A 21,468-nucleotide genomic window follows, 5' to 3' on the forward strand; every position below is an offset into this window, starting at 1 on the left:
GGGCTGGCCCACGGCGACCAATAAGCGCCCGAAGGACTCTCTACAGCGCGGCGCGCGGGTCTTGATCGCGTCAGTCGAGCCGTGACCGTCGAACAGTGTTCACCGTGCGTGCTGGTTCAATCGCCGGGCCGATCCGAGTTTTTTTTTTCGTTCCCCTGGACACACACACGAGCTCCCCAGTTTTCGTTCCCCGTTCTCCTTCGAGCGACACGAGGACCAGGCGCGCGCGATGGCTTCCAACAGGGCTGCCAAGTCGGGTTTCGCGGCGGAAGCGCAGAGAAAGGTAAAGGGATGAACATAGTACTTGTTTCTTTGGTTCCATTTTTTTTTTCTTCGTTTCACCTCCACCCCTCCCCCCGCCCTGCCGTTGCCTTTATTCCCTTCGGGACTCGTTTGCCACCCAGTGACCCAGTGACGACCATCCCCGAGGATCTCGACCTACTGGGGTGCCGCGCATGCGCCCCGACCCTCGGGGTTCATTGAAATTGAATTCGTGTCGACGCTCTTGGGGGTTGATCGATGGAGTAGTACACGGGATTTAGTTCAATGGAGGTATTTATCGAGCTTGTGAAATCCGTAGATTTTGCAAGGAAATCGTTAGATGAATTTGAAATCCGGAGGAACGTTACTGGGAACTTTTGGTTTGATCTTTTTATTCGATTCGGGAATGGAGTTTTCCGATGAATTGGATTTAAGGAGATTCTTGATCTACGGGGATCGGAGGAGTGTTTCTCGTGGGAATTGTCGGCTGCGAGGTTTTCGGTTTGGTAAACAGGCTGCTTTGGTTTTATGGATCTCGGGGGGACAGGTTGTTGGCTCCGTAATGAATGGAGACGTATTACTCGAGTACTCATTCTGTTTTTGTTTACCTTCCGGTGATTCGTGAGATGAGCACGCGGATAGTAGACATGATAGCGGCGGAGTGTAATTCAGGGAACGTCGGAATTATTCGCGTGTTTGAGTTGGATTTGTGCGCGACAGATGTTTGTTAATTGCGGCGCTTGTGTCGGAGACACGTTGCGACGCTTATCTGTCCTATAAGTAATTGAAATGCTAGGTGTGTGACACGAGTGCTGGTCAGGTTGTTTGTCTGCGTGAAAGACGCAGTTTTCTGGTCGAAAACAGAACTCGATTATCACGCGATCCTTTGAAAATCAGAAAATTGACTCCATTTTTCGTTGATCTTTTAGTAATTGCAATCGTGATACGTCTCCTTCTTTATTGTATCAATGCTTTAGCAATCGTAATTTTTCATTTTCGAACTGAAATTTTTAATAGAAGAATTCCGTTGTATTTCCACATTTTTGCAATTGCACGTACCAAAGATCAGTGCAAATATGGAGTGTGCGGAGCGTAATCTACAATGAAAACAGAGATAAGACGATGGTAAGCGAACGATTCGCGGAAGATTATCAAAGTTTCGATAGGAGCGTCCCCTCCGGGACACCTGAAAATAAATTGTGCCCACCTTGAATTCCCTCGCAAGTTCACTGGGCAACAGCTGCCAGACGATCCTTCCTTTCGGCCGGGGAATTAAAATGAGACTCTCCGTTACCAAAGAAGGGAGCGTCCCTCACGAAACCCGCTGGCCATGGTACACTTCGCAGCAATCCCATCACGAATGCCCCTCTAGTGTTCTTCAAGTATTACGATAGATCACGTAACAATTATAAAACTTGATCGCCCTTAAAAGTCTTATTGCCTTTCTTAAGAGCCGCTTCGTTAGTCGAGTATATTAAAATTAACTACTCCTTGCCTGTAACTACACTCGCTACACCTGCTCCTTACAAATATCAGGTAATTTCAAAATTGCTATCTGTTCCTGTCTACAATTTTCTACTCTGACTATTCAATTGAAGTTTCGTAAACAACATTGTACTCGAATGACAAATACAAAGAACATTTGTTGATACATTCCTCGCGAAAACCGTTATTTGCATTGCAGTAACAAGCATTAAAGTGTACTTCGTGTTTTATTACTTTCCCGTATAGACGAGAATTCTATTCGACTCCGTTGTTGTTTCGCGCTGTAACGTTACGTAAAAAAACGAAGAAAGCAGAAAATCGTGGCGAGATTGCGTCACTGCGTAGCGAGTATCCACCTCAGATAAATGAAAGAGATAATGCTCGAATGAAAGAATAATGTTACACCGGGATAAACAATAACCCAGACGCACGACCGGCTGTCAATTAAAGAAGAATGGAGGGGGCGAAATGGGGCGAAATACAAGGGATCCGTTGTGTCTCGGAGCAAAACCGGTTCTTTTTGTTTCTCATAAAACAATTGCCGGGTAACAAGTACGAAGGACGCTCATTATTGCACTCGTGAAAGAACGTATGCTCATTACGAAGATACGGTTATCGCCATCGGAATGCAACGGTTCGTTCTATTTCTCGGATGCGCCGCCATTTTCGTTCCAGTTTCACCGGTTCCGGGCGCGCACGAACGGCGAAATTGTCGCGAAACGAACGAATTTTTCTAGATACACCGCGATCGCGTGGTTAATTAGATAATAGCGGTCGACTGTTACATATTCACGCGTGACGTTGACAACTCTAGCGCGGCGAAAGGTCAACGATAGCATTGTTATCAGTATCTCGAGGCACGGTCTGCGAACCACGACCACCTTTCATAATTACAGACCCTATCTGTTCCGAAGATCCCCCTTTAACAGCGATTTACCCGATGCTCAGCGTGAAAAAGTGCATTTCGTGGAAATGACTCATCGTTAACTAACATAAGTTCGCCTGAAATTTCTTATCGACGTCGAACAGAAACTGTGGAATCCAATAATCGCGCTTCCAAGAAGATTCAAGGGGTTTATGAAATTTGAAGGAAAATCAACGGTTAAAAGGAGAACGGTGCTTCATTGAAGCGAATTTTCGTTTCGTACGTTTATCTTGTATATTTGGCTTCCACGAATGTGTACGATGCGCAGCCTGCTCGGTGTTATTATTTTAATTTCCATTTGTACCCCTGTTAGCTCCATATGGGAACGATGTTTCGTTCGAAACTAGAGATAACAATTATAGACACGTGTTTCCGTGAACATCGCGCGATGAATGTGCCGTATTATGCCCCACATCTAAAAATAGGCGTGCTTCATCCCCGAGGAGGATATCTGTATTAACCACCGGAAGCATTACAAAGTGGTTTCCGTTTTAGGACTGCATGCACGCCTCGGGGAACTCCTCGCGTCTTCGAATTCGCCGTTCGTGTCCTGTTAATCGTAGACGTTAGATTCATGCTAATTCCGTCTTATCGTTATATCCCTTTATTTCTGAGAAGTACTCGTGCTAGACAACCCACGCTCATTGCTTTATCCGTCATTGAAATCTCCGTATAACGAAGTTCGATTCACGATCAACCGCAAAAGAATCGCTCGCGGTTCTCCTACGATTTTCTAATTCGTTTATTTTTCTTCTACCATTTGACTTTAGTTAATAATCTGTTATACTAGAGGTTGTTCGCCAAAAATTGAAATATTATAATATCAGAATAACAACTGAACTTGTTTGTAACTACAAGCACATACGCGTGACGCTAGAATGATATCATTTAGTTCAAAAAAGGTGTTCGTTCCTTTTACGCCGCTGTATCAATTGAACAGCAAAAAAATGAACAGCCAGGTCATTAATATTTATGCGATCCTTAACGAACGCCCGAGATTCGAGACGGATAGAAATTTATCGCACTTTAAGTGGAAAGTTCACGGTTGTTCCCCGACCGTGAAATTCGGTCTAGCAGTCGTGGGAATTCGCCATTATTAATTTGAAAGAATGTAATCCTGTGAATTGGGTGGCCGTGTCGAGGCTGAGCTCTGAGGTCTTCGCGATCTCGGTCATCGTTCTCAGACTGGAAACTCGTTTAATTAACGTTATTGTATCGCATCGGATCAATTTTAATCATCTTTCACGCAATCCTCGGCAACTTCTTTTTCGTCTAAACAATATTTCAACAGTTCCCATTAAAGAATCGCTGACTCGCAAAAACAAAGTTTCCAAGCCTGACATCGAGTAAAAAGTGATTTCCTTTATGAATAATTATGATACATTCAAAATATCAGACAAATCGTGTCAGATTTGAATTAAACGTGTATTTTATAACGTTTCCATTCACTGTAGTTATAAATAATTCAAAATGCTCGATCGATAAGTTGTATCACTCGGCAATACAGGACCTAGTATGGCGATCTAACGGAGGTCATCGGATTAAATCACAAATCATAAGGGCGAACGGTCGATAATTAATGTCGACTTAGCCCGAAGCTCGAGTAGGATATGACATAAGGAAGAAGCTATGTTCGAATGACTCACGAACAAGAGAAAGTTTCCCGAGAACAAGATCCGTGCCTTACACTTAACCTTATCGCGATACTTTACCCCGAAGATCGTGAGATCGCACGATTACACCCTCCGCGAAAATTAGATTAATCATCATTCCACGAGGAACATTGTCGTTCGTTACGTCAATTTTTACAACTGTTCTCTCAACGTTCTCGGGGACAATCGCTGTTAGTGGAATCGATATCTAAATGTCTTCATTGAATTATTCGCACGAGGGTATCGGTTGCAGTTCCATTCCGATCGTGACGGAACTTTCGAAAAGAAAATAATAAAGAGGTCGGTCTAAGTGAACTGTAATGTTTTTAAACGACTCACTTAACCGGATAAGAGTATTCCATTGTTCCGCTGAAATACGGTGTCATTCGAATAGAAAACGTAACTTCCTTGTCTACGCGGAAATCCGCGTTCACTCGTGTGCCAATGGCTTCTTCATCCGGTGACTCTTTTAATGTTTAATATCGCTGACGTAAATAGATTATAGGTTTTATTTCTTCAAAGATCATGTATTTAGATTTAATTTTTTCAACGGTTAAGTATTTCAATTCAATTTTCGAGGATTGAACGTTATGGAAGTCAATGCGGTGACAGGCAAAATTAATTTCTGCTTCGTTTCTGTCGTAATAAATCGTCTCTCGAACAATCACGCTTTTGCATAAGGGATAGGTGATCTATGAATAAATGTTGCGAGTGTCCTATGAATCAGAGGGAACCTCGTTTCCTCATTTTCATGGAGAAATCAAACGGAATGCAGACGTAGGACTCCACATACGTCTCGACGCGCTTAACAGAATTCGTATTGCACGCTCGGTGTCCTTCGCCTCTATTGCCCGACCTCGCACGTCAACTAATGATTTGTGTACAAATTTATGTTGGTTCGAGTATATACGTGTAGTCTCGCGACTCGAGATTGCATCACCGAGAAGTTTAATTTCTCACTTTTTTTTCTCTCGTGCCTTTGCGAAACATTAAATATTTATTTCGTAAAATCCACTTAAGAATATTTCCATAAAATTCATTCCCCGAAGTCTTTCTTTTATTAATCTATTTAGTAATTCGATCGATAGTATAAAATGCATAATATTCCCGATGTTTCGAGAAAAAGATTAATATTCCGTACCGACAACTTACTTGTACCAGCTACTGCAACCAGAAACTACGAGCACACTGCTGAAGTAGCAAGAAATTGGATCAAGTGGATTAGTCAAAAGTTCCTCGCGATTGTATAACGGTGACATGCCAGTAACTGACTTCATTCAATTTGCGAAGTTCCACGTGTTAACTACAAGACACTGATTGCCTTACCTGTTCAGGCTTCATCTCGTTTAGAGGACCTTATATGGCCGACAGCAAGCAACAACCTTCGAGGTAGCACACAATTGTAATCGTCTCGTGCGTGCGTGGATAAGACGTGCTGAAATATCGCGAGGCCTCGTAAAGTGGGTCAACGAATTTGTTTTCTTTTCCGAAGAGGTATGCACTCGTAAAAACTAATTGCAAATTCGCTGCTTTATTACAAAAAAAATTATAACGGTTAAATATAACAGTAGAAGTATCTCCTGAAACTTCGTTGCATCTTCAACGAAGTTGAATCTTCAATGAAATTAGCGACGAGCCACTGATTCCCGAATCGCAAATTGTGAATGATTAAAGGCGAACGGGGAACGGCGTGAAATAAAGAACCGCGAGTAATGTAATGAACTCTTTCCTATTGACTGAGCAGATTATAAGGCGGCGCAAACTGCTTTAAGGATATCGCGATCGCGATCTCGTGCGTAATTAGGCGGGCGGTTGAAAGAATTTTCACGCTTAGCGGGACGAAAAGCGAAATTGGCAAACGCAGCTGCCTTATACAATTGTTAGAAAGTGGGTCGCCGAATGAGCCGATATCAAATCGATCCGCAATGGGTTCGATCTTCCTTAAAGGCGATCCACCTTTTAAGGAGGATTGTTAAAGCCACAATCGTTTCGGGGGCAAATCTTCTGTCGTCGAGGCGGGTTTTTCTGCACCGAAATGGAAACTGGTCGATCGGGGGAGACATTCTTCTTGGACGCAGTTCTCCTTGCATCCGCGATCAAGGTGGATCGACGTAATCCGTGTACACGCTCACTTTTCCCTTTTCACTTTATGAAACGGAAATGTGAACGTGATAATTATTCTCCGATGAAGACAATTTTGATTTGTCCTTCTGGGTAAATAGAATCAAGTAGAATTGATCCAATAGAATCTCTTTCCGTATGAAATTGAATTATATAAAATGTAATTCAATTTAAATGGATCGAATATATAGTGTCTGTCTATGTTTACCGTTCACGGAATAGAAGAAATAGAAATGATCAGCTATCGCTCGTACATTGAAGCATTATCGACTGACTACCGATAGATAACGGTATCTTAAAACCTGTTTCTAATCAAATCCAAATATCCGTTATCGTTTAATCGATAATTTTAACGGTTCTGAGCATCGGATGAAACCGTTACGCAATTCTATTTACCTTAGAGACTTTCGTTATCGGTGACCCGATAATCCCGTGAAATAGCGTCTCGGTATCGCTTTCATTGGGCTTTTCGTCGTTTTCCTTCTTAATTCGAGGAACGGTTAATATTGAATCCGATACTCGAGTCGATTTCAATGTTACAGCGAGTCGCCGCCGCGGGCAAACGGTAAATCGGTTATCAGAGTTAACGTTACGACCAATAAATTGATCTAACTCGACTCGGTGTAATGAAGGTAATGATTTCGCCGGTCGGCGAAGTGGCAATTCCTTCAATTCGCCTCGTGGTTCATCGATGCCAGCCCTCTGACCCAGTTTACATGACCGTGAACGAGAGAACGTGCCCATTAAAAGCGTCATCGCGCGGAGCGCTAGAGCACAAGGCGATCCTTTAATTGCAAGCATTTGCCCGGGCAACTTTTCTGACGCACTCGTCTCTCCTCCGGTTGCAACAATCTGCGACAATCTGCACTAGTTGCTCGCTGTTCTTGCCGAATGAATTATTCACTTGACACTCGAGTTACGCAAGGGAAAAAACACGGACGACTTAGATCAAAATTACGGACGGAGATAAGGGTTGAAAGTTCGCGGTGAACGTTATTAACACTGAAACCATCAGACGAATCAAAGTGACCCATCCCAGGTTTCTTTATTTTCCAATGATTAAAAAGATAACACATATTTCTCCGGGGAATTATTAAAGAAATTGATTCAGCAATATGTAAACCGAATTATAAATCACTTGACACTAGATTTACCGACATTTACTGTACAGTTTGTTCTATTGTTCTTAGAAAAATTGTTATCCGTTCATTTAGATCTTAGAAATTAGAGGTTTAAGAGTAGACAATTAGGATACATATTTGCATAACCGCGTTAATAAAAATCGACCGAAACGTTTACCAAATAATGCTTATAAAATTCAATATCAGTCAAATCGACTCGCTCCGTAAATCTAGTATTGAAACCTCGATAGATGCACTCTTAGAGTTTCTAGAGAAATTTCGAGGAGTCAATTTAACTGCTCGATAGGTTTAGCGTTAAAGGCTATTCGTTCGAATTCGCGGGAACTCGTGTTGTTCCGTGATCAAGAGGATGCGTTGGAACGATGAACGAAAGCAGCCTTCACAAACATTCGTCAGAAGGGACGAGAGAAACGACGCACAGGTGAGGGTTCGATGTAACCCCGCATAATTTCGAATACAATGGGACCCACCACACCCTTCAAACTTTAGAAGCTCGCTCGGGAAGAGCACGACTCAAGACCGTGTGGTATGCGGTGGTATCTATATAGGTAGACGTCACACCCTGTCCCTAAACTTCTCGTTTTGCTTTTCCACTCTTTATAAGGTGCTGCCTGGATCTTCTGGGAATCTAATATAAAGGTGACTATTGTTTCCTGAATGGAATCCGAGCAGATGGCCGCGCAATTATTCTTTCGTTCGTTCTTACATCTAGAAATGACTCGTAGCATTCAATGCATGGATGACAATTTTTTATTATTTTAAGGAGATTCAACGTTTAAAGGTATAAAAATTAATTATTCATAGGTTATGACCGTAGTGCTCTGAAGAAGTAATTAACTTTCAGTTGCACTGTACCTCGTCGACCTTGTAACTTCCTCTAGTGATCGATAATTAAGTCATAGGAAGCTGTGTAAGGAAACAGTACTTAGTCAGAGTAGATTCGCAAATATTTCCGCCTCTGACGCTTTGACGTGTGGTGACTTTTTTCCTGTTAATGATATTATCTTGTGCTTACTTAATGTCTATATATAGAGTTTGCGTTCGTGCTCCACATAATGAGTCCGTATCACGGAGATAGTAGAGGCTGGTCAAAAAATTCAATGCTTATCGTGGAATGAGAAAAATACTTGTTAACAAACTGCTACAACGATGCTGTACAGGTGTCGATGTTAGCTTGTAACGATTTTACGTGACACTTACTGATTGTTACAATGACGATGCGTGTAGAAAGTTACTAAGCAAATGATAAGACGAAGATAGTAGAAACTGACAACGAATTATCACGAAAATGAATGGCAGTTGTATTATCTGATCTTCATTTAATATGAAATAATTTTTAAACATTGTATCTATCTATATTGTACGTTCTTCGATCAAAATGACGTCCATCGTAAGTTACTTAAATGTTATCAAACTTAATCTTTATCGTGTCACGAGTAAATGCAATTTTTTAATTGTTTCGAGCAACTGCCCATTTTTCAACGATATAATAAATAGGATTCTAGCCGACGATTATAAACTTTTCATCAAAAAGTGCAGGATCACTGTAGCGAAAAGGTTTTTATAAAACCACCAGACGTTAGAACGTGCTGTATCATTCTAATTTCACGATCCGGAGACGCTGGACGTTCCACGGCGAGAAATACATCACGATCGAGGCACCGTATGCCTAACGGAATATGCATGCTGCATCAGGATGAATACGACGGTCCAAGCTTACGAACCTTTCCTTTTTAGGCAGCCTTATACGTGAATAACTGTGCGCCCATTGCGCGTTCTCTACCGGTCTTCCAGATACAATCTTTGTCAACATGGCGTTTAAACGACCATTTTACTATAAAACACGCGTGCGAACGTCTAAACGAGAACTTAGAACGAAAGAGCTAACAAAAGTAAAATTTATTAGCTTAGAAATCTAATCTTTTGAACGCCAAATGAAAAACTAGGAGGCATAAAGTATAAAAAAATTCTACGGATATTTTCTTTATTCAAATTCAAATTTCTTTATCGCTTCACTTCGTCGCCGATCATTTACATTCCACGTGTATTTACAAGTAGCATCTATTGTGTGGATTTAAAGAACTGAATGAACTGTAACTCTCTACGATCGAAAACGTGTGAAAGGAAAATAAGAGGAGGATGAGGAAACCCGTCTACTTTTGAAACCTTCCTAGTGTAGGTGGGAAACAAGTTCTTTAAACGGCGCAGAAAAACTTTCTCCGAAACGATGCTCGCGTTTACGAGGAGAATTTGTGGGCCGTGTCGAAGAAACAACGAACGAAGTGTTCAAACATGTTGGGTCAGTGACTCCACGGCAACGCTCGTTCCGCAGATCCTACAGGATGTGTTACTTGGATCACTGGCGCATCATATAATTAATAATAAGCAGCGACAGAGGCTCGTGCCCCTTCGAGCTCGAAAGATTAATGGAAATCTCGTAAATTCATCGACAAATAAAACGCGAGTCGAATAATCGTTTGATCGAAAGATTAATGGTGTCACTGTACTGTATGAGGCTCATTAAGTTTCATTAATATTAAAAATGAAAATAATTCGTCTAACTCCAAGAGCTGATAAATTAAATAATCCATTATTTCGTTGTTACGAGCGATACGACCATATTCCTCGATATTTTGAAATATAAAAATGTTACTTCCGATTGTCGTTGTTGAACTTTTAAAGAAACTAGACGATTGAAGATCGTGAATCGATATTGTTGCAGATCAACAGTAAATATAGCGAGGAACTGGCGCAGGAATGTCTGGAATGGATCAAGACGATCACTGGCGAAAACATAAACACCAACGGGGACATGGACAACTTTTATGAAACCCTGAAGGACGGGATCCTTCTTTGCCAGTACTTAAACCTCGTGAAATGATGCTAAACGATCGCAAACGTTTTTTTTCGCGATGGTAATTCATATTTTCGCATTTCAGATTGGTGAACGACATCAAGGAAGGCTCAGTAAAGAAAATTAATAAAACCAGCCTCGCTTTCAAGTGTATGGAGAACATAAACGCCTTCCTTGAGGCAGCGAGGGCACTGGGTGTCCCGGCTCAAGAAACTTTCCAGACTGTCGATCTTTGGGAAAGACAAAATCTCAACTCGGTTGTGATTTGTCTACAATCCCTCGGTAGAAAGGTAGAATTTGTTTAATTTTTACTTTTGTAATTTTAATTTCACTGAGTCTAACTAGTAACGTTGTACAGCATCAAGTGTTACTAGAAATCTAAAATTTTATACGTAATTTGAAGTAGTTTCATAATAGTATCATAAAATTTGTTTTGCAGGCGGGTAACTTTGGTAAACCTAGTATCGGACCAAAAGAAGCAGATAAGAATATACGTAACTTCACTGAAGAACAATTAAGAGCTGGCCAGGGTGTGATCAGTTTACAGTACGGCAGCAACAAGGGTGCTAACCAGAGTGGCATCAACTTTGGAAACACTAGACATATGTAAAAATGTTCATCCTGTCATTGAAATAATTCCACAAATTCACTCGCCTCTCTTATTTTATTTTCACGATACGTTAGACTTATAGGCAATGTTTGTCGTACAACAATCTTTCTTGTCGTGGTCCAAATTACACTAGACAGCGCACAAAATACATTGGCGTGCGTGAACAATGTACCAGACGACTTTATATGCATTTACAATAGGAGGCAGTATAGTACATACAACATACTTTACGAGTGTGTTATAAGATTTTATGTAACGTTTCGGTGGAACGAGCAATTTCGATGTCATCGAACTGCGCTCGCATTCTAAAATTAAAGTTATATATCTTGGACAGTAATGAGTATACTGTTGAATGAGTTATGAAGAAAAATGAAAATGTGATTTACTATTTGAGAAGAAATCAATTTCTTTAAAAATGTAGAAATATAGTTACATTTCGCCACTAGTAAAGATTGGACCGAGTGGCTCCGTATTTGTTAAATATTTCATATAGATTATGAAACAGAGTTACTGTAAAATCTCTTACAAGTTACAGTGTAACCAAATTCTACTTAAAAAATTCCTGTTGCATGTAAGATGAAAACTATTATAATTATTGTATAATGATAAATGATATATAATTATATTAAGTATTTTGTACAAATATTTTTTGATGATTATAAAAATAATTTTTCATAATGTATTAATGATGAGTTAATAAACCAACCCAAAATGAAATAAATAAGCTTCCATTTCCTTTTTAATTCATTTGTAAATGCTTTATTTATGAGCAATATATACAATCTATATTATATAATATATAGAAATGACTAAACAACTTATCTTGAAAAGGGATAGTAATCAAATCCAGTATTCATTTTATATGTACTTTTGTCTTTAGTTTTCTTGTATTTTTCTAATATTTCTGCTACATTAGATCTGTACAAAAATTCATAAAATCATTAAATAATGCTCCACAAATTGTATTGTACATTAAAATAATAAAATTACCTATAAGGTGGAGGTAATAGCTCTTCCTGTAATGTACAGCTCTGCTCTTTTGGCTGAATGGTTTTAAATATTGTCGTTTTAACTATATCTACATCTCTTTGGTACTCGTCCATAAGATCTTTCAATGACGAAGGAGGAACATCAAAACAGAACCAAAAATATCTGGAAGCAATGTATAATAAATTACAATGTTAATGAATGATACATATCTAATAATGAAAATAAATAAAATCATAATAAGGTTAACATAAACGATAAACTTACCCAGCTTGTTTAAAAACTGTGCCATGATTACTTATTTTATATGGAAGATTTTTTTCTCCCCAGTTTTCAATTTTCCTAATAAAGCCACCAGTTTTAAATATTGAATTTGCCACTCTCTTTAAAGTTTCTACAGAATCTGGCTGTAAAATATGTGTAAGAAGTGAGCATTATAATAAATAAGAAAATGGAAGCATCATATTTCATTGTGATTTAATATTTAAAATAATATTTTAATCATTTTTACTCACTAAACACATACATTCTAATAATTCTAAAGAAAAAATTTAAAATATTTATGCAACAAATTATAGGTTAAGTACATTCTACATAAAATATATGTTATAGAACAAGTGTAGTGTAATTTATTTTAATACCTTTCTCATAATACGTAACAATATTGGCATTTCGTACGTAGGCATGTTGTTTGATATTTCTATTTTCAACAACAGAATAAAATATATATTTAAAATGCTTCGGCACCCACTTACGCGTTATACCTGCCACAAACTATATGTCTCCGCCTTCATTCACTTGTACTATGTTTATAATGCTACCACCCATTTATAAAGTGAAGTATTTGTGTGCGTTGTTACCCAAAACATAACCATGTGTCAAACTCTCTCTTATTATTTGCAAGTAAATCAATAATATCTTAATTGTTGAATATTATTTATAATAAAGTAAAAAGAAAAAAGCTTCTGTAACTGTGTTAGAAATATTAAATCTGTTATTTCTTCTTGGTTTTTTAAATTACGTAGCATATATTTTACAAGATACTTACGTTAGGTTATGCGTATTAACATGTACATAAGAAGAATACTTACAAATTTCGTAAAAAAATATAATAATTCATATTTCAATTTAATAAAACGACACCAAAATGTACTTTCGCATTGTATAGAAAGAAATGACTTTCCTTCATTAGTCCCATTACGTTTATCACAATATTCAAGTAATAGTCCATTAAAATGTTGGAATTGTAATTCTATATACAAGTCCGAACTATTTTGTTCAAAATGCAAAACATTACAAGAACCACCCGAAAATTTAACGTATTTCGATTTAATGGGTATTCCCAAAAGCTATGACATAACAGTTGTGGAACTTCAAAGAAAATACAAAGAGCTTCAAAAGCAATTACACCCTGATAAATTTGGTAACAAGTCTGAGGCATGTTTTATTTATTGTATTAATTGTGTCAGCTAGTACACAGAACTATTCCTTATAAATTTTTCTATTTCATTTTTACAGAAAGAAAAACAACTATCTGAAAATTTATCATCATTGGTAAATAAAGCGTATAATACTTTATTAAACCCCTTGCAAAGAGGTCTATACATGTTAGAATTGAATAATATAACAATACCAGAGGGAACAGATAATATGAATCCAGAATTTTTAATGGAAATAATGGAGAGAAATGAAGAAATAGAGGATGCATTGAATGATCACACAAAGATTAAAAAATTGGCAAAACAAAATGAAGAAATATTAAATAGTTTGACAATGTAACACCACTTTTTTAAAAAAGAAATATGATAATTTATTATGAATTAATGAAGATACTTTTCAGGGATATTGCGAAAGCATTTCAAGAAGAAGATATTAAAAAAGCAGAAGTCCACCTTATACGAATGAAATATTATAATAGTATTAACAATAGATTTAAAAAACTAAAACATGATTTAGGTATAGTAGAATGAATAAAAACTCTGCCTAATAGAATGTAAATTATAAGTGTACACCAATTTTAATTTATAAATATGTGTTTAATATAAAAGTCATACTATAATGTAGTAGTTTGTTACTTACAAAATATCTTATTAATGTATCAACATTTTTTTTAAATATAATGTTATACAATAAAAATAACATGATAGGAAAAATTTCAATGTTATTGTTCATTATCAATTTTCCATTGTTCTATCCACTGGCAGATTCTATCTACGTTGCTTGTAACTTGATTCACATTATTACTCATTAATTCATGAACTATTTCTTCCCTATAAGCTGATTTTGCTTCTTCAAGAATTGTTTGAAAGATTTCACAATCTATGTTATCTTCTAATTTTTTTCCAGTATAACCTCGATCTTTTAAACGATCGTATAATATTGTATTGTCAGTCCTTAACACAAAAACAATATCAAACCATCTTTCTGGGAAAAAGTCAGCCCCATGATAATCAATAATTTTTCCACCTTCACACATAAGTTCTTCCATATGATCTAATAACTACAATTAAAAAATACATTATTTACAAATTAATACATATACATATATGTATATAAAATTATTACCTTATCTTCATCCAAAATAGGACATTGATACACGTCATCGTACTCTTCTAAACATTTGTTTTCAATAGCAAATTTACTAACATCAATCCAGGTTAACCCTGTTCTTTCTGATAAAAGACGACACATTAAACTTTTTCCTACACCAGGCGTACCTAATATCAAACAAATATATGATTTAATTTTACATAATTTTTAACATGAGAATTAAAAAATATTAAGTATTATTTTATTATTGAATTATAAAATTAATGGCACTATTTACCTGTCACTAAAATATTTGGATAACTTTTATTCATGTTGACCATATTTTAATAGGCTAATCCTACTTCCAGAAGTGTTCCAGTGAATTAATTATGTATTGTAAACATTGCCATTTACACGTATGAAGATTATCTATAAACGTTTATGCCGCTTGTAACACGAGGGTACTATCTTTTATTTTCATTGATTAGTAAAAGAGAGAAGTAAGCAAAAAGTTCAATTTTGATAGATTTAAGAATGTTTGAAAGTACTTAAATAGTGAAATAATTTTGTTCAAATTCAACAATTATAATGTAATTTTTCTAATTTGAGTTAGCTGCAATTATTATTAATAATTGAATGCTAACATTCCTATCTAAGAAGAATTTATTTTATTCGTTTGAAGTTGATAAAAAAATTGATACGTTTAAATACAAAATGAAATATCTGCGTTCAAGAGCATTTTTATAAAATACGTACTTTTAAAGTGATTTTAACATTATTTAATATACTTGTCATTATTTTGTTAAATTAAAACAATGTAAATTACGAATTAAGAATTACTGTATCTTTGTTTATTCAATTTCAAATAAAAGTATCTGTTGGAGGTCTATATTTTTCTACATACTTTATGGACATTGATGCAACGTAACACGTGTTGGGTCGAGTACGTTTATTTAAAGAGAGAGAAGACGTAGTAGTTTCACCAGAAACACGGAATTTTCGTCACTGATTCGTAAGGTCAATTTAATATTAATAGTAAATTTTCTAGCATATCAGATGGAAGTACAGTTTCAGCGAGAGTGCAATATCACAATAAATAAATAATTACCAGGAGACTGAGTTGTGATATTTCAGGAACAATCGCTCACGGCACGACCTGGTACGACAAGAATGAGCTGGCATAATTCGTTGTGCTCATTATTTCGATGTATTCGTTTCTCATTATTTAATATATGTCGTAATGGTGCCGTTTGCTTTGTTTCTGATTACTGATCACAACAATCCTACTGTAAATTACTAGCCTGCTACTCAACACGATTTACCTAACCTGCGTTATTATGGTTTATAACCTAATTAATACCTATAACATATTGTTGTCCAGTTCCATTGTGAAATGAAATCAATCGTTTTGCGTGTCTGTATACATATTAATAATATAATGCAACAAATTGTGTATGCATAATACGATCGAAATTTCTTTGTTTGAATATTTACATGAGTTTATGTATTAAAAAAACAAACAAACAAGGTACCTATTGGTAGGTGTAGATGTGGATAGATTAGATAGGCGCCGATTTAAGACATTAATCAGAATACATTTTTTAGAATCAATATTTTTATTTTTAAACTGTTTATCCTTCTTGAATAATTTTTAAATATTAAACGTTTTATAAGTAATTAGATATAAAAAGATTGATTTATGAAAATGTGTTCCCTTATATTATTTCAGACGAGAATAATATAGGCAATTGGTACGAATAAAATACACCAAAGAAGGAAGAATATAGCACAGCACAGATTGTTTTACAAAACAAAAAAACACCATAGATCACAAAAGATTCAAGCATTGCTGTGGTGCAGAAGGGCTCTATGTGCTCCACATCAGTTTCAGCAAATGGTACTTTAGTTTTCAAAAATATTGTGTCACGGCATCAAAGGAAGAATTCATTTGGAAATTATAAGTTTGGTGTACGACAGAGGCAATATGCGCAACGAAATCACTGCAGCAGTACTATTCTTAGTACAGCTGATAGAAAAAAACGAAAAATTTAGTCCTGATCAATTGGAATGTTTTAAGCGACGTTTGGTCGAGTTATTGACAGAACGTTTCAAGAATCATTGGTTCCCAGACAAGCCATTTAAAGGTCAAGGTTATCGTTGTATTCGTGTAAATGGTCATAATCGGAGGGATGCAACTTTGGAGAGTGCTGCTAATGCTGCTGGTGTCAAATACGAAGATCTATCTTTACCAGTAGAATTAACGCTTTGGGTTGATCCCAATGAAGTTTGCTGTCGATTCGGAGAAAGTAAAGGGTCCTATTGCACATTGGCATCGTTCGATGACAAAGAAAATACTGTACCAATTTTCCAAGGAAGCAATGAAGGATTAGAAAAGGAAAACAAACAGTCTGAGGGACAGACTAAAATACAGGTAAATATACATTACTATATACTACTTAATATAAATTAATTTGGTTTTAGATAATGATGTGAATGATTATAAAAATTGGAAATATCATAAAAATAATAAATATGTCTGTTTTCCTACAGAAATCCCCTTTGACTACTAATACAGAGCAGCAACAAAAATCAAAACCGCTAAGTTCTGCTAATCAAAACCAACAGCATAGCAATAATGGTACAGGTAGGAGACGCAATTTGAATAGCCCCAGACTACATCTTAATAGAAATCGTTCGTGGTTTGGTCACTCCTTCAGTATGGGATATGGTCCTCATCCAATAAGTCAACCATGGTATAACATTATGCCCCCCCATTTTTTGGGTGGTCCATCTCCACCTCCTTTCATGGGTCATAGAGGAAACAAATGGATCCATCCACCCTCCTATCCGACAGGACCTACCCGTTTCCACCATTGGTCTCCCAAAGCTGCTCTTAAAGTATGAACAAATCCTCCTTACGAAAGTAGTTAAGAAATCTGTTCCTTTGTATAAAAAGAAAAAAAGTGTAAAATTGTGTTGTCGATTTGAAAATTTTATATTTGAGTCTAAAGATACACGACGTTTGTAATAATATTGAAAAAAAAACAACATTATTTAGAAAAATAACATTATTTTTTACAAAAAAAGAATTGAATACAAGCATTTTTATATTAGGAACAGGTTTATTAACATTTCAGTGACGAAAATTATCCATTTTGTAATTACAAATGACCTTGTTCGAATTACGACTAAGGCTTACGATTTTTTATGATGAGAAATGTTGCATTATTACATGTTATATATAAATAATTAATTGAATGATAGATGTTTAATTCCGGATGCAAGGTTGCTTGTAAAATATTAGATTAGTGAGAATTTAACTAGAATGAATTAAGTCATTGATATGTAAGACGTAAAATGAATGTCATATCAAGTGTGACACTTTTTTCTGATTGATCCTCGAAAAAAGGATTTAGCAAATGATAGATCGTATATATTTCAAATGGGAGCAGTATTGATTTTAAGCGGGTTTCAAAAATTTGATACAATTGCTCATTAAATTGTATGTAATGGATTTTAATGCCTTCATAGGCGATCTCAGTTCATTAGTGAATACTTCATGTATCAAATTCTATAATGTAATAGAAGGAAAGAGTTTCAAATGACTTTTTCTTTGATGTATATATAAAATGTATTCATAATGACTAGTACTTCGAAGATTACTCCATTTTTCAGTATTGTTATAGTGAAAAACAGAGGGATAGCGAATTTTAGTCATATTATCTCCTAATTTGTTGAGAAAATGATGTTCTAAAACAGTGTTGATAAACCATGTAAGCTTTGAAGTTCTAGTAACAGCGATTTGAGTATGATCTTTGACAAGTTTAAATCCAATGACTTTGTCTTTTATTGTATATCTGTATTATTATAATACGTTAACGATTAGAAAAGGACAATACCGTATTTGATTTCACAGGTTTGAGGTGCAGAGAAATTTCTAATGTTTTTGCTTCAAAAGGCATACCATACCTGTTGCATAAACGTACTGCCTCTATAGAGATTCTATTGATAATCAGTTACACTAGAACATCACTAAAATGTGCATGGGTGTCACAATTAATATGTAGTTATAAAAAAAACACTGAATCTTGATTTTAATTGTGCTCAATCTGAAAATAAATTGAGCTTATGTTTTTAAATGAAACTAGGAAACTTAGCATTTAAGAATATATATCATTGATGTTGGTAGATTTATAGCTCATTGGAGTTAAAACTTTAATTCTATCTTACTAACGCTAATGTCATGTACCTTCAATCTTGTATATTGTAGACAATTTCTAACGCCATAGTAATTTATACCTATTTCAACTATATTTCATCTTGCTTTGTTAATGCTATCTCTTTATTCAAGAATTATCTGTGTGAGAAAGACTCAAAAACCAAGTAATATGGACTAAACTTTACAATTGCCATTTTATAAAGTGTTTTAAATAATACATGTGTTAATTATTTACTGTTTTGATATATCATTATCTATCTTCGATTTCTCTTCAAATATGTGCTTTGTAAATATATATACTGCAATTACAAATTAAGGAAAATCTTTGTCCTTCATCTTTTCTATTTAAATTACTTACAATATCTGGTTTTTGAGCCGTTCAGGATACATGAATGTTTTAGTACTGTTAGTGCCTAAAGTGTGCAATTTCTGTAATTTATGTTGTAACATAGAATTTGTCCATAAAAGTAACTATCACTTTATTCAAAAGCAGATAATTTGAAAGTTACTTTTAAGGATTACGCTTATACAGGTACATTGATTCATTAGTACAGAACATTCATTCTGATAAAAAGTATAAGAAATGCAGTATATGCTATACATTCTAATAACATGATTAATTTATATTGTTGACATTTTTAAGAATTTTTCGATGATGTTCAGGAGCACTAAAAAATTAATAGCATTATGGAAAATTCAAATTAAATGGCATTGGTGTTACTACCTGTTACATATATGAAATGTGAGTTGAAGTAGCTCATCGAATTGGAATATTGTTGTCACTAGAAACATTTAGTGTCCTTAGGCAAATTTCTAAAGTATAACCAGATACAGCATAAATATTAAATAGTCTGTATTAGAGAAAATTTTAATCAAATATATAGTATAAATTTTGCAATTTTCATGTTTCACATTTAGCATTGTTTAATATATGCATGAAATTTGCTCTATATTATAGGTGATTTTTGTGTTCAATTTGTTAAAACTTATTCAGGAAGAGTCATTTTGTTGTTATGAAAGTTATAAAAATTCTATATGAATATAGATATTATAATGTATATGTAGAGTTAAGCAATGTTGCATTCGGACATATTCTTTTATTAATATATATAAATATATATATGATGCTCAACATTTGAAATGTTCCAAACTTTTTAATTGTGTTCATGTATAAAGAAACAAAAAAGAAATACTTCATGATTCATAACAATAACATTTTCAGGCGATAGAAAATGTTCAAACACAATTTTCTTATAAGAAATCTGTACTAAAGTAACTTGTGATAAAATATGTAGTATTTAATGAACATCAGTGTACTCGATAAAGAAAAATTGCATAAATTTCAGGCAAAAAAATATATTCTCTTTTATACAAGACATTCTTTTATATGTATAACTTCTTAAGTACATGATAGTTAAGTATTGAACTGTACAAGTGGATATACTATATTAACAACAAAATATTGAAAATATTTTTATTTCTTTCCACAAATAATAAAGAAATTTTGAAAAAGAAATCTAAAATTTCAATTTCAAATTTAGAAGTACTAGCTTTTTTTTATACGACCAAGCTGTAGACAAAATTTAAAGACTCCATCGTTGTACATTCTCTTATCAAGTAAGACTGTACTTTACAATCATGTAAAAATAATTTAAAGAAAAGAAAAAGCAGATTTGATATTAAAGATTATCTTCATAGATTATCTTAATGTTTGGATCATTTCGATTGTAGGGTAAGGCACTATATAAGCGTATACATGTATTCTACCACTGCTGTGTCATATGTTATAAGAGTATTTCTTGCATAGCTATGCAATGACGACTATAATCCTGTTCTACAACCATACTTACCTTCGCATTTTTTCATAACTTCAAATATATATCTCTGTTCAGTACTTTGTTTCGTGTTATCCAATAAAAGATATATTACACATTCAAGCAAAACACATATAGATCATTAATTGTATGACCTCTTTACTTCTAGCATTATGATACAAATTTATAGAGTATCTATCATCATAATTACTAATCAAAATTTAAAATACATTAGGATGATTCAAACTTGTATTAAAAAATTTAAGGAACTATAATAAAACTATGTTACTAATAGATTGCAAATCAATGATTTCTTTCATTTTTAACTTGCGTGTATATTCCTTGTTGTAGAAATTTGATTATTATTACAAATAGGTACAAATTTTATAATGCAACTGCGTATACAAATTTACGTTCATGTGTAGTATTGTGTATATATATGTATTTGTGATTTCTGTGGAAAAGTTACAAAACTCTAAATATGCTTCGTTTTCGTTTAGTAATTCCGATCTTTGCGAGGATTCCGTTTAAAAATAAACCGAATGTCAATGTTGTAATTCATCTTCATTAAGCCACGATTTATGTTAATTTTAATTTTAAATCATCGATGCATTTTTCTGCATACAAAAGAAGAATTTATAAAGAAAATTGTTTTTCAAGTATTAAGTGCACATCTGTCAACTTATAATTAATGTTATATTAACAGCATTAACAATTTTAAGATTACAAGCATTATGTACGGGGTATAACAAATATTTAATAAATACTTCAGCAAATTAAGTTCCCCTTGTTTTTCTTTTCAATTTACTACTCCCTTGAGTTCTTTTATGTATTATATTTCAAATTATAAATGAAATTAATTATTTTAC

General features: G+C 34.9%; 5 protein-coding genes across 10 annotated transcripts; 3 read left to right on the plus strand and 2 right to left on the minus strand.

Moving 5' to 3' along the window:
- Positions 1 to 42: 42 nt before the first annotated feature.
- Positions 43 to 11,774, plus strand: Chd64 (transgelin calponin-3). Its single transcript, XM_076364717.1, has 4 exons — positions 43 to 283; positions 10,309 to 10,445; positions 10,526 to 10,730; positions 10,880 to 11,774. Exons 1-4 carry the CDS (start codon positions 230 to 232, stop codon positions 11,048 to 11,050), a joined length of 567 nt encoding a protein of 188 aa, XP_076220832.1. The 5' UTR covers positions 43 to 229; the 3' UTR covers positions 11,051 to 11,774.
- A 12-nt stretch (positions 11,775 to 11,786) lies between these two features.
- On the minus strand, positions 11,787 to 12,829 carry mRpS6 (mitochondrial ribosomal protein S6). Of its 2 annotated transcripts, none has more exons than XM_031976716.2 (4): positions 12,679 to 12,829; positions 12,305 to 12,444; positions 12,041 to 12,202; positions 11,787 to 11,968 (listed from the first exon to the last, which is right to left on the minus strand). In XM_031976716.2, the coding sequence occupies exons 1-4, from the start codon at positions 12,721 to 12,723 to the stop codon at positions 11,869 to 11,871; spliced, it is 447 nt and encodes a 148-aa protein (XP_031832576.1). In that variant the 5' UTR covers positions 12,724 to 12,829; the 3' UTR covers positions 11,787 to 11,868. The 2 variants fall into 2 exon arrangements, with proteins under 2 accessions (XP_031832576.1, XP_031832577.1); XM_031976717.2 differs by lacking the exon at positions 12,679 to 12,829 and adding an exon at positions 12,553 to 12,676.
- A 193-nt stretch (positions 12,830 to 13,022) lies between these two features.
- Hsc20 (iron-sulfur cluster co-chaperone protein HscB-like protein, mitochondrial) lies at positions 13,023 to 14,120 on the plus strand. Its single transcript, XM_031976707.2, has 3 exons — positions 13,023 to 13,474; positions 13,556 to 13,812; positions 13,878 to 14,120. The coding sequence occupies exons 1-3, from the start codon at positions 13,094 to 13,096 to the stop codon at positions 14,005 to 14,007; spliced, it is 768 nt and encodes a 255-aa protein (XP_031832567.1). The 5' UTR covers positions 13,023 to 13,093; the 3' UTR covers positions 14,008 to 14,120.
- On the minus strand, positions 14,025 to 15,826 carry Ak6 (adenylate kinase isoenzyme 6). 3 transcript variants are annotated; one of them, XM_031976713.2, is made up of 4 exons: positions 15,675 to 15,826; positions 14,865 to 14,995; positions 14,603 to 14,754; positions 14,025 to 14,537 (listed from the first exon to the last, which is right to left on the minus strand). In XM_031976713.2, the coding sequence occupies exons 2-4, from the start codon at positions 14,905 to 14,907 to the stop codon at positions 14,199 to 14,201; spliced, it is 534 nt and encodes a 177-aa protein (XP_031832573.1). In that variant the 5' UTR covers positions 14,908 to 14,995; positions 15,675 to 15,826; the 3' UTR covers positions 14,025 to 14,198. The 3 variants fall into 3 exon arrangements, with proteins under 3 accessions (XP_031832573.1, XP_031832574.1, XP_031832575.1); XM_031976714.2 differs by having other exon boundaries at positions 15,471 to 15,719; XM_031976715.2 differs by lacking the exon at positions 15,675 to 15,826 and adding an exon at positions 15,323 to 15,345.
- Positions 15,420 to 21,379, plus strand: LOC116426956 (protein BTG3). 3 transcript variants are annotated; one of them, XM_031976705.2, is made up of 3 exons: positions 15,420 to 15,583; positions 16,296 to 16,997; positions 17,117 to 21,379. In XM_031976705.2, the coding sequence occupies exons 2-3, from the start codon at positions 16,551 to 16,553 to the stop codon at positions 17,468 to 17,470; spliced, it is 801 nt and encodes a 266-aa protein (XP_031832565.1). In that variant the 5' UTR covers positions 15,420 to 15,583; positions 16,296 to 16,550; the 3' UTR covers positions 17,471 to 21,379. The 3 variants fall into 3 exon arrangements, with proteins under 3 accessions (XP_031832565.1, XP_031832564.1, XP_031832566.1); XM_031976704.2 differs by having other exon boundaries at positions 15,434 to 15,578; XM_031976706.2 differs by having other exon boundaries at positions 15,575 to 15,725.
- The last annotated feature ends 89 nt before the right edge of the window (positions 21,380 to 21,468 follow it).

Source organism: Nomia melanderi, chromosome 2, assembly GCF_051020985.1.
Source record: "Nomia melanderi isolate GNS246 chromosome 2, iyNomMela1, whole genome shotgun sequence".
NCBI lineage: Eukaryota > Metazoa > Arthropoda > Insecta > Hymenoptera > Halictidae > Nomia > Nomia melanderi.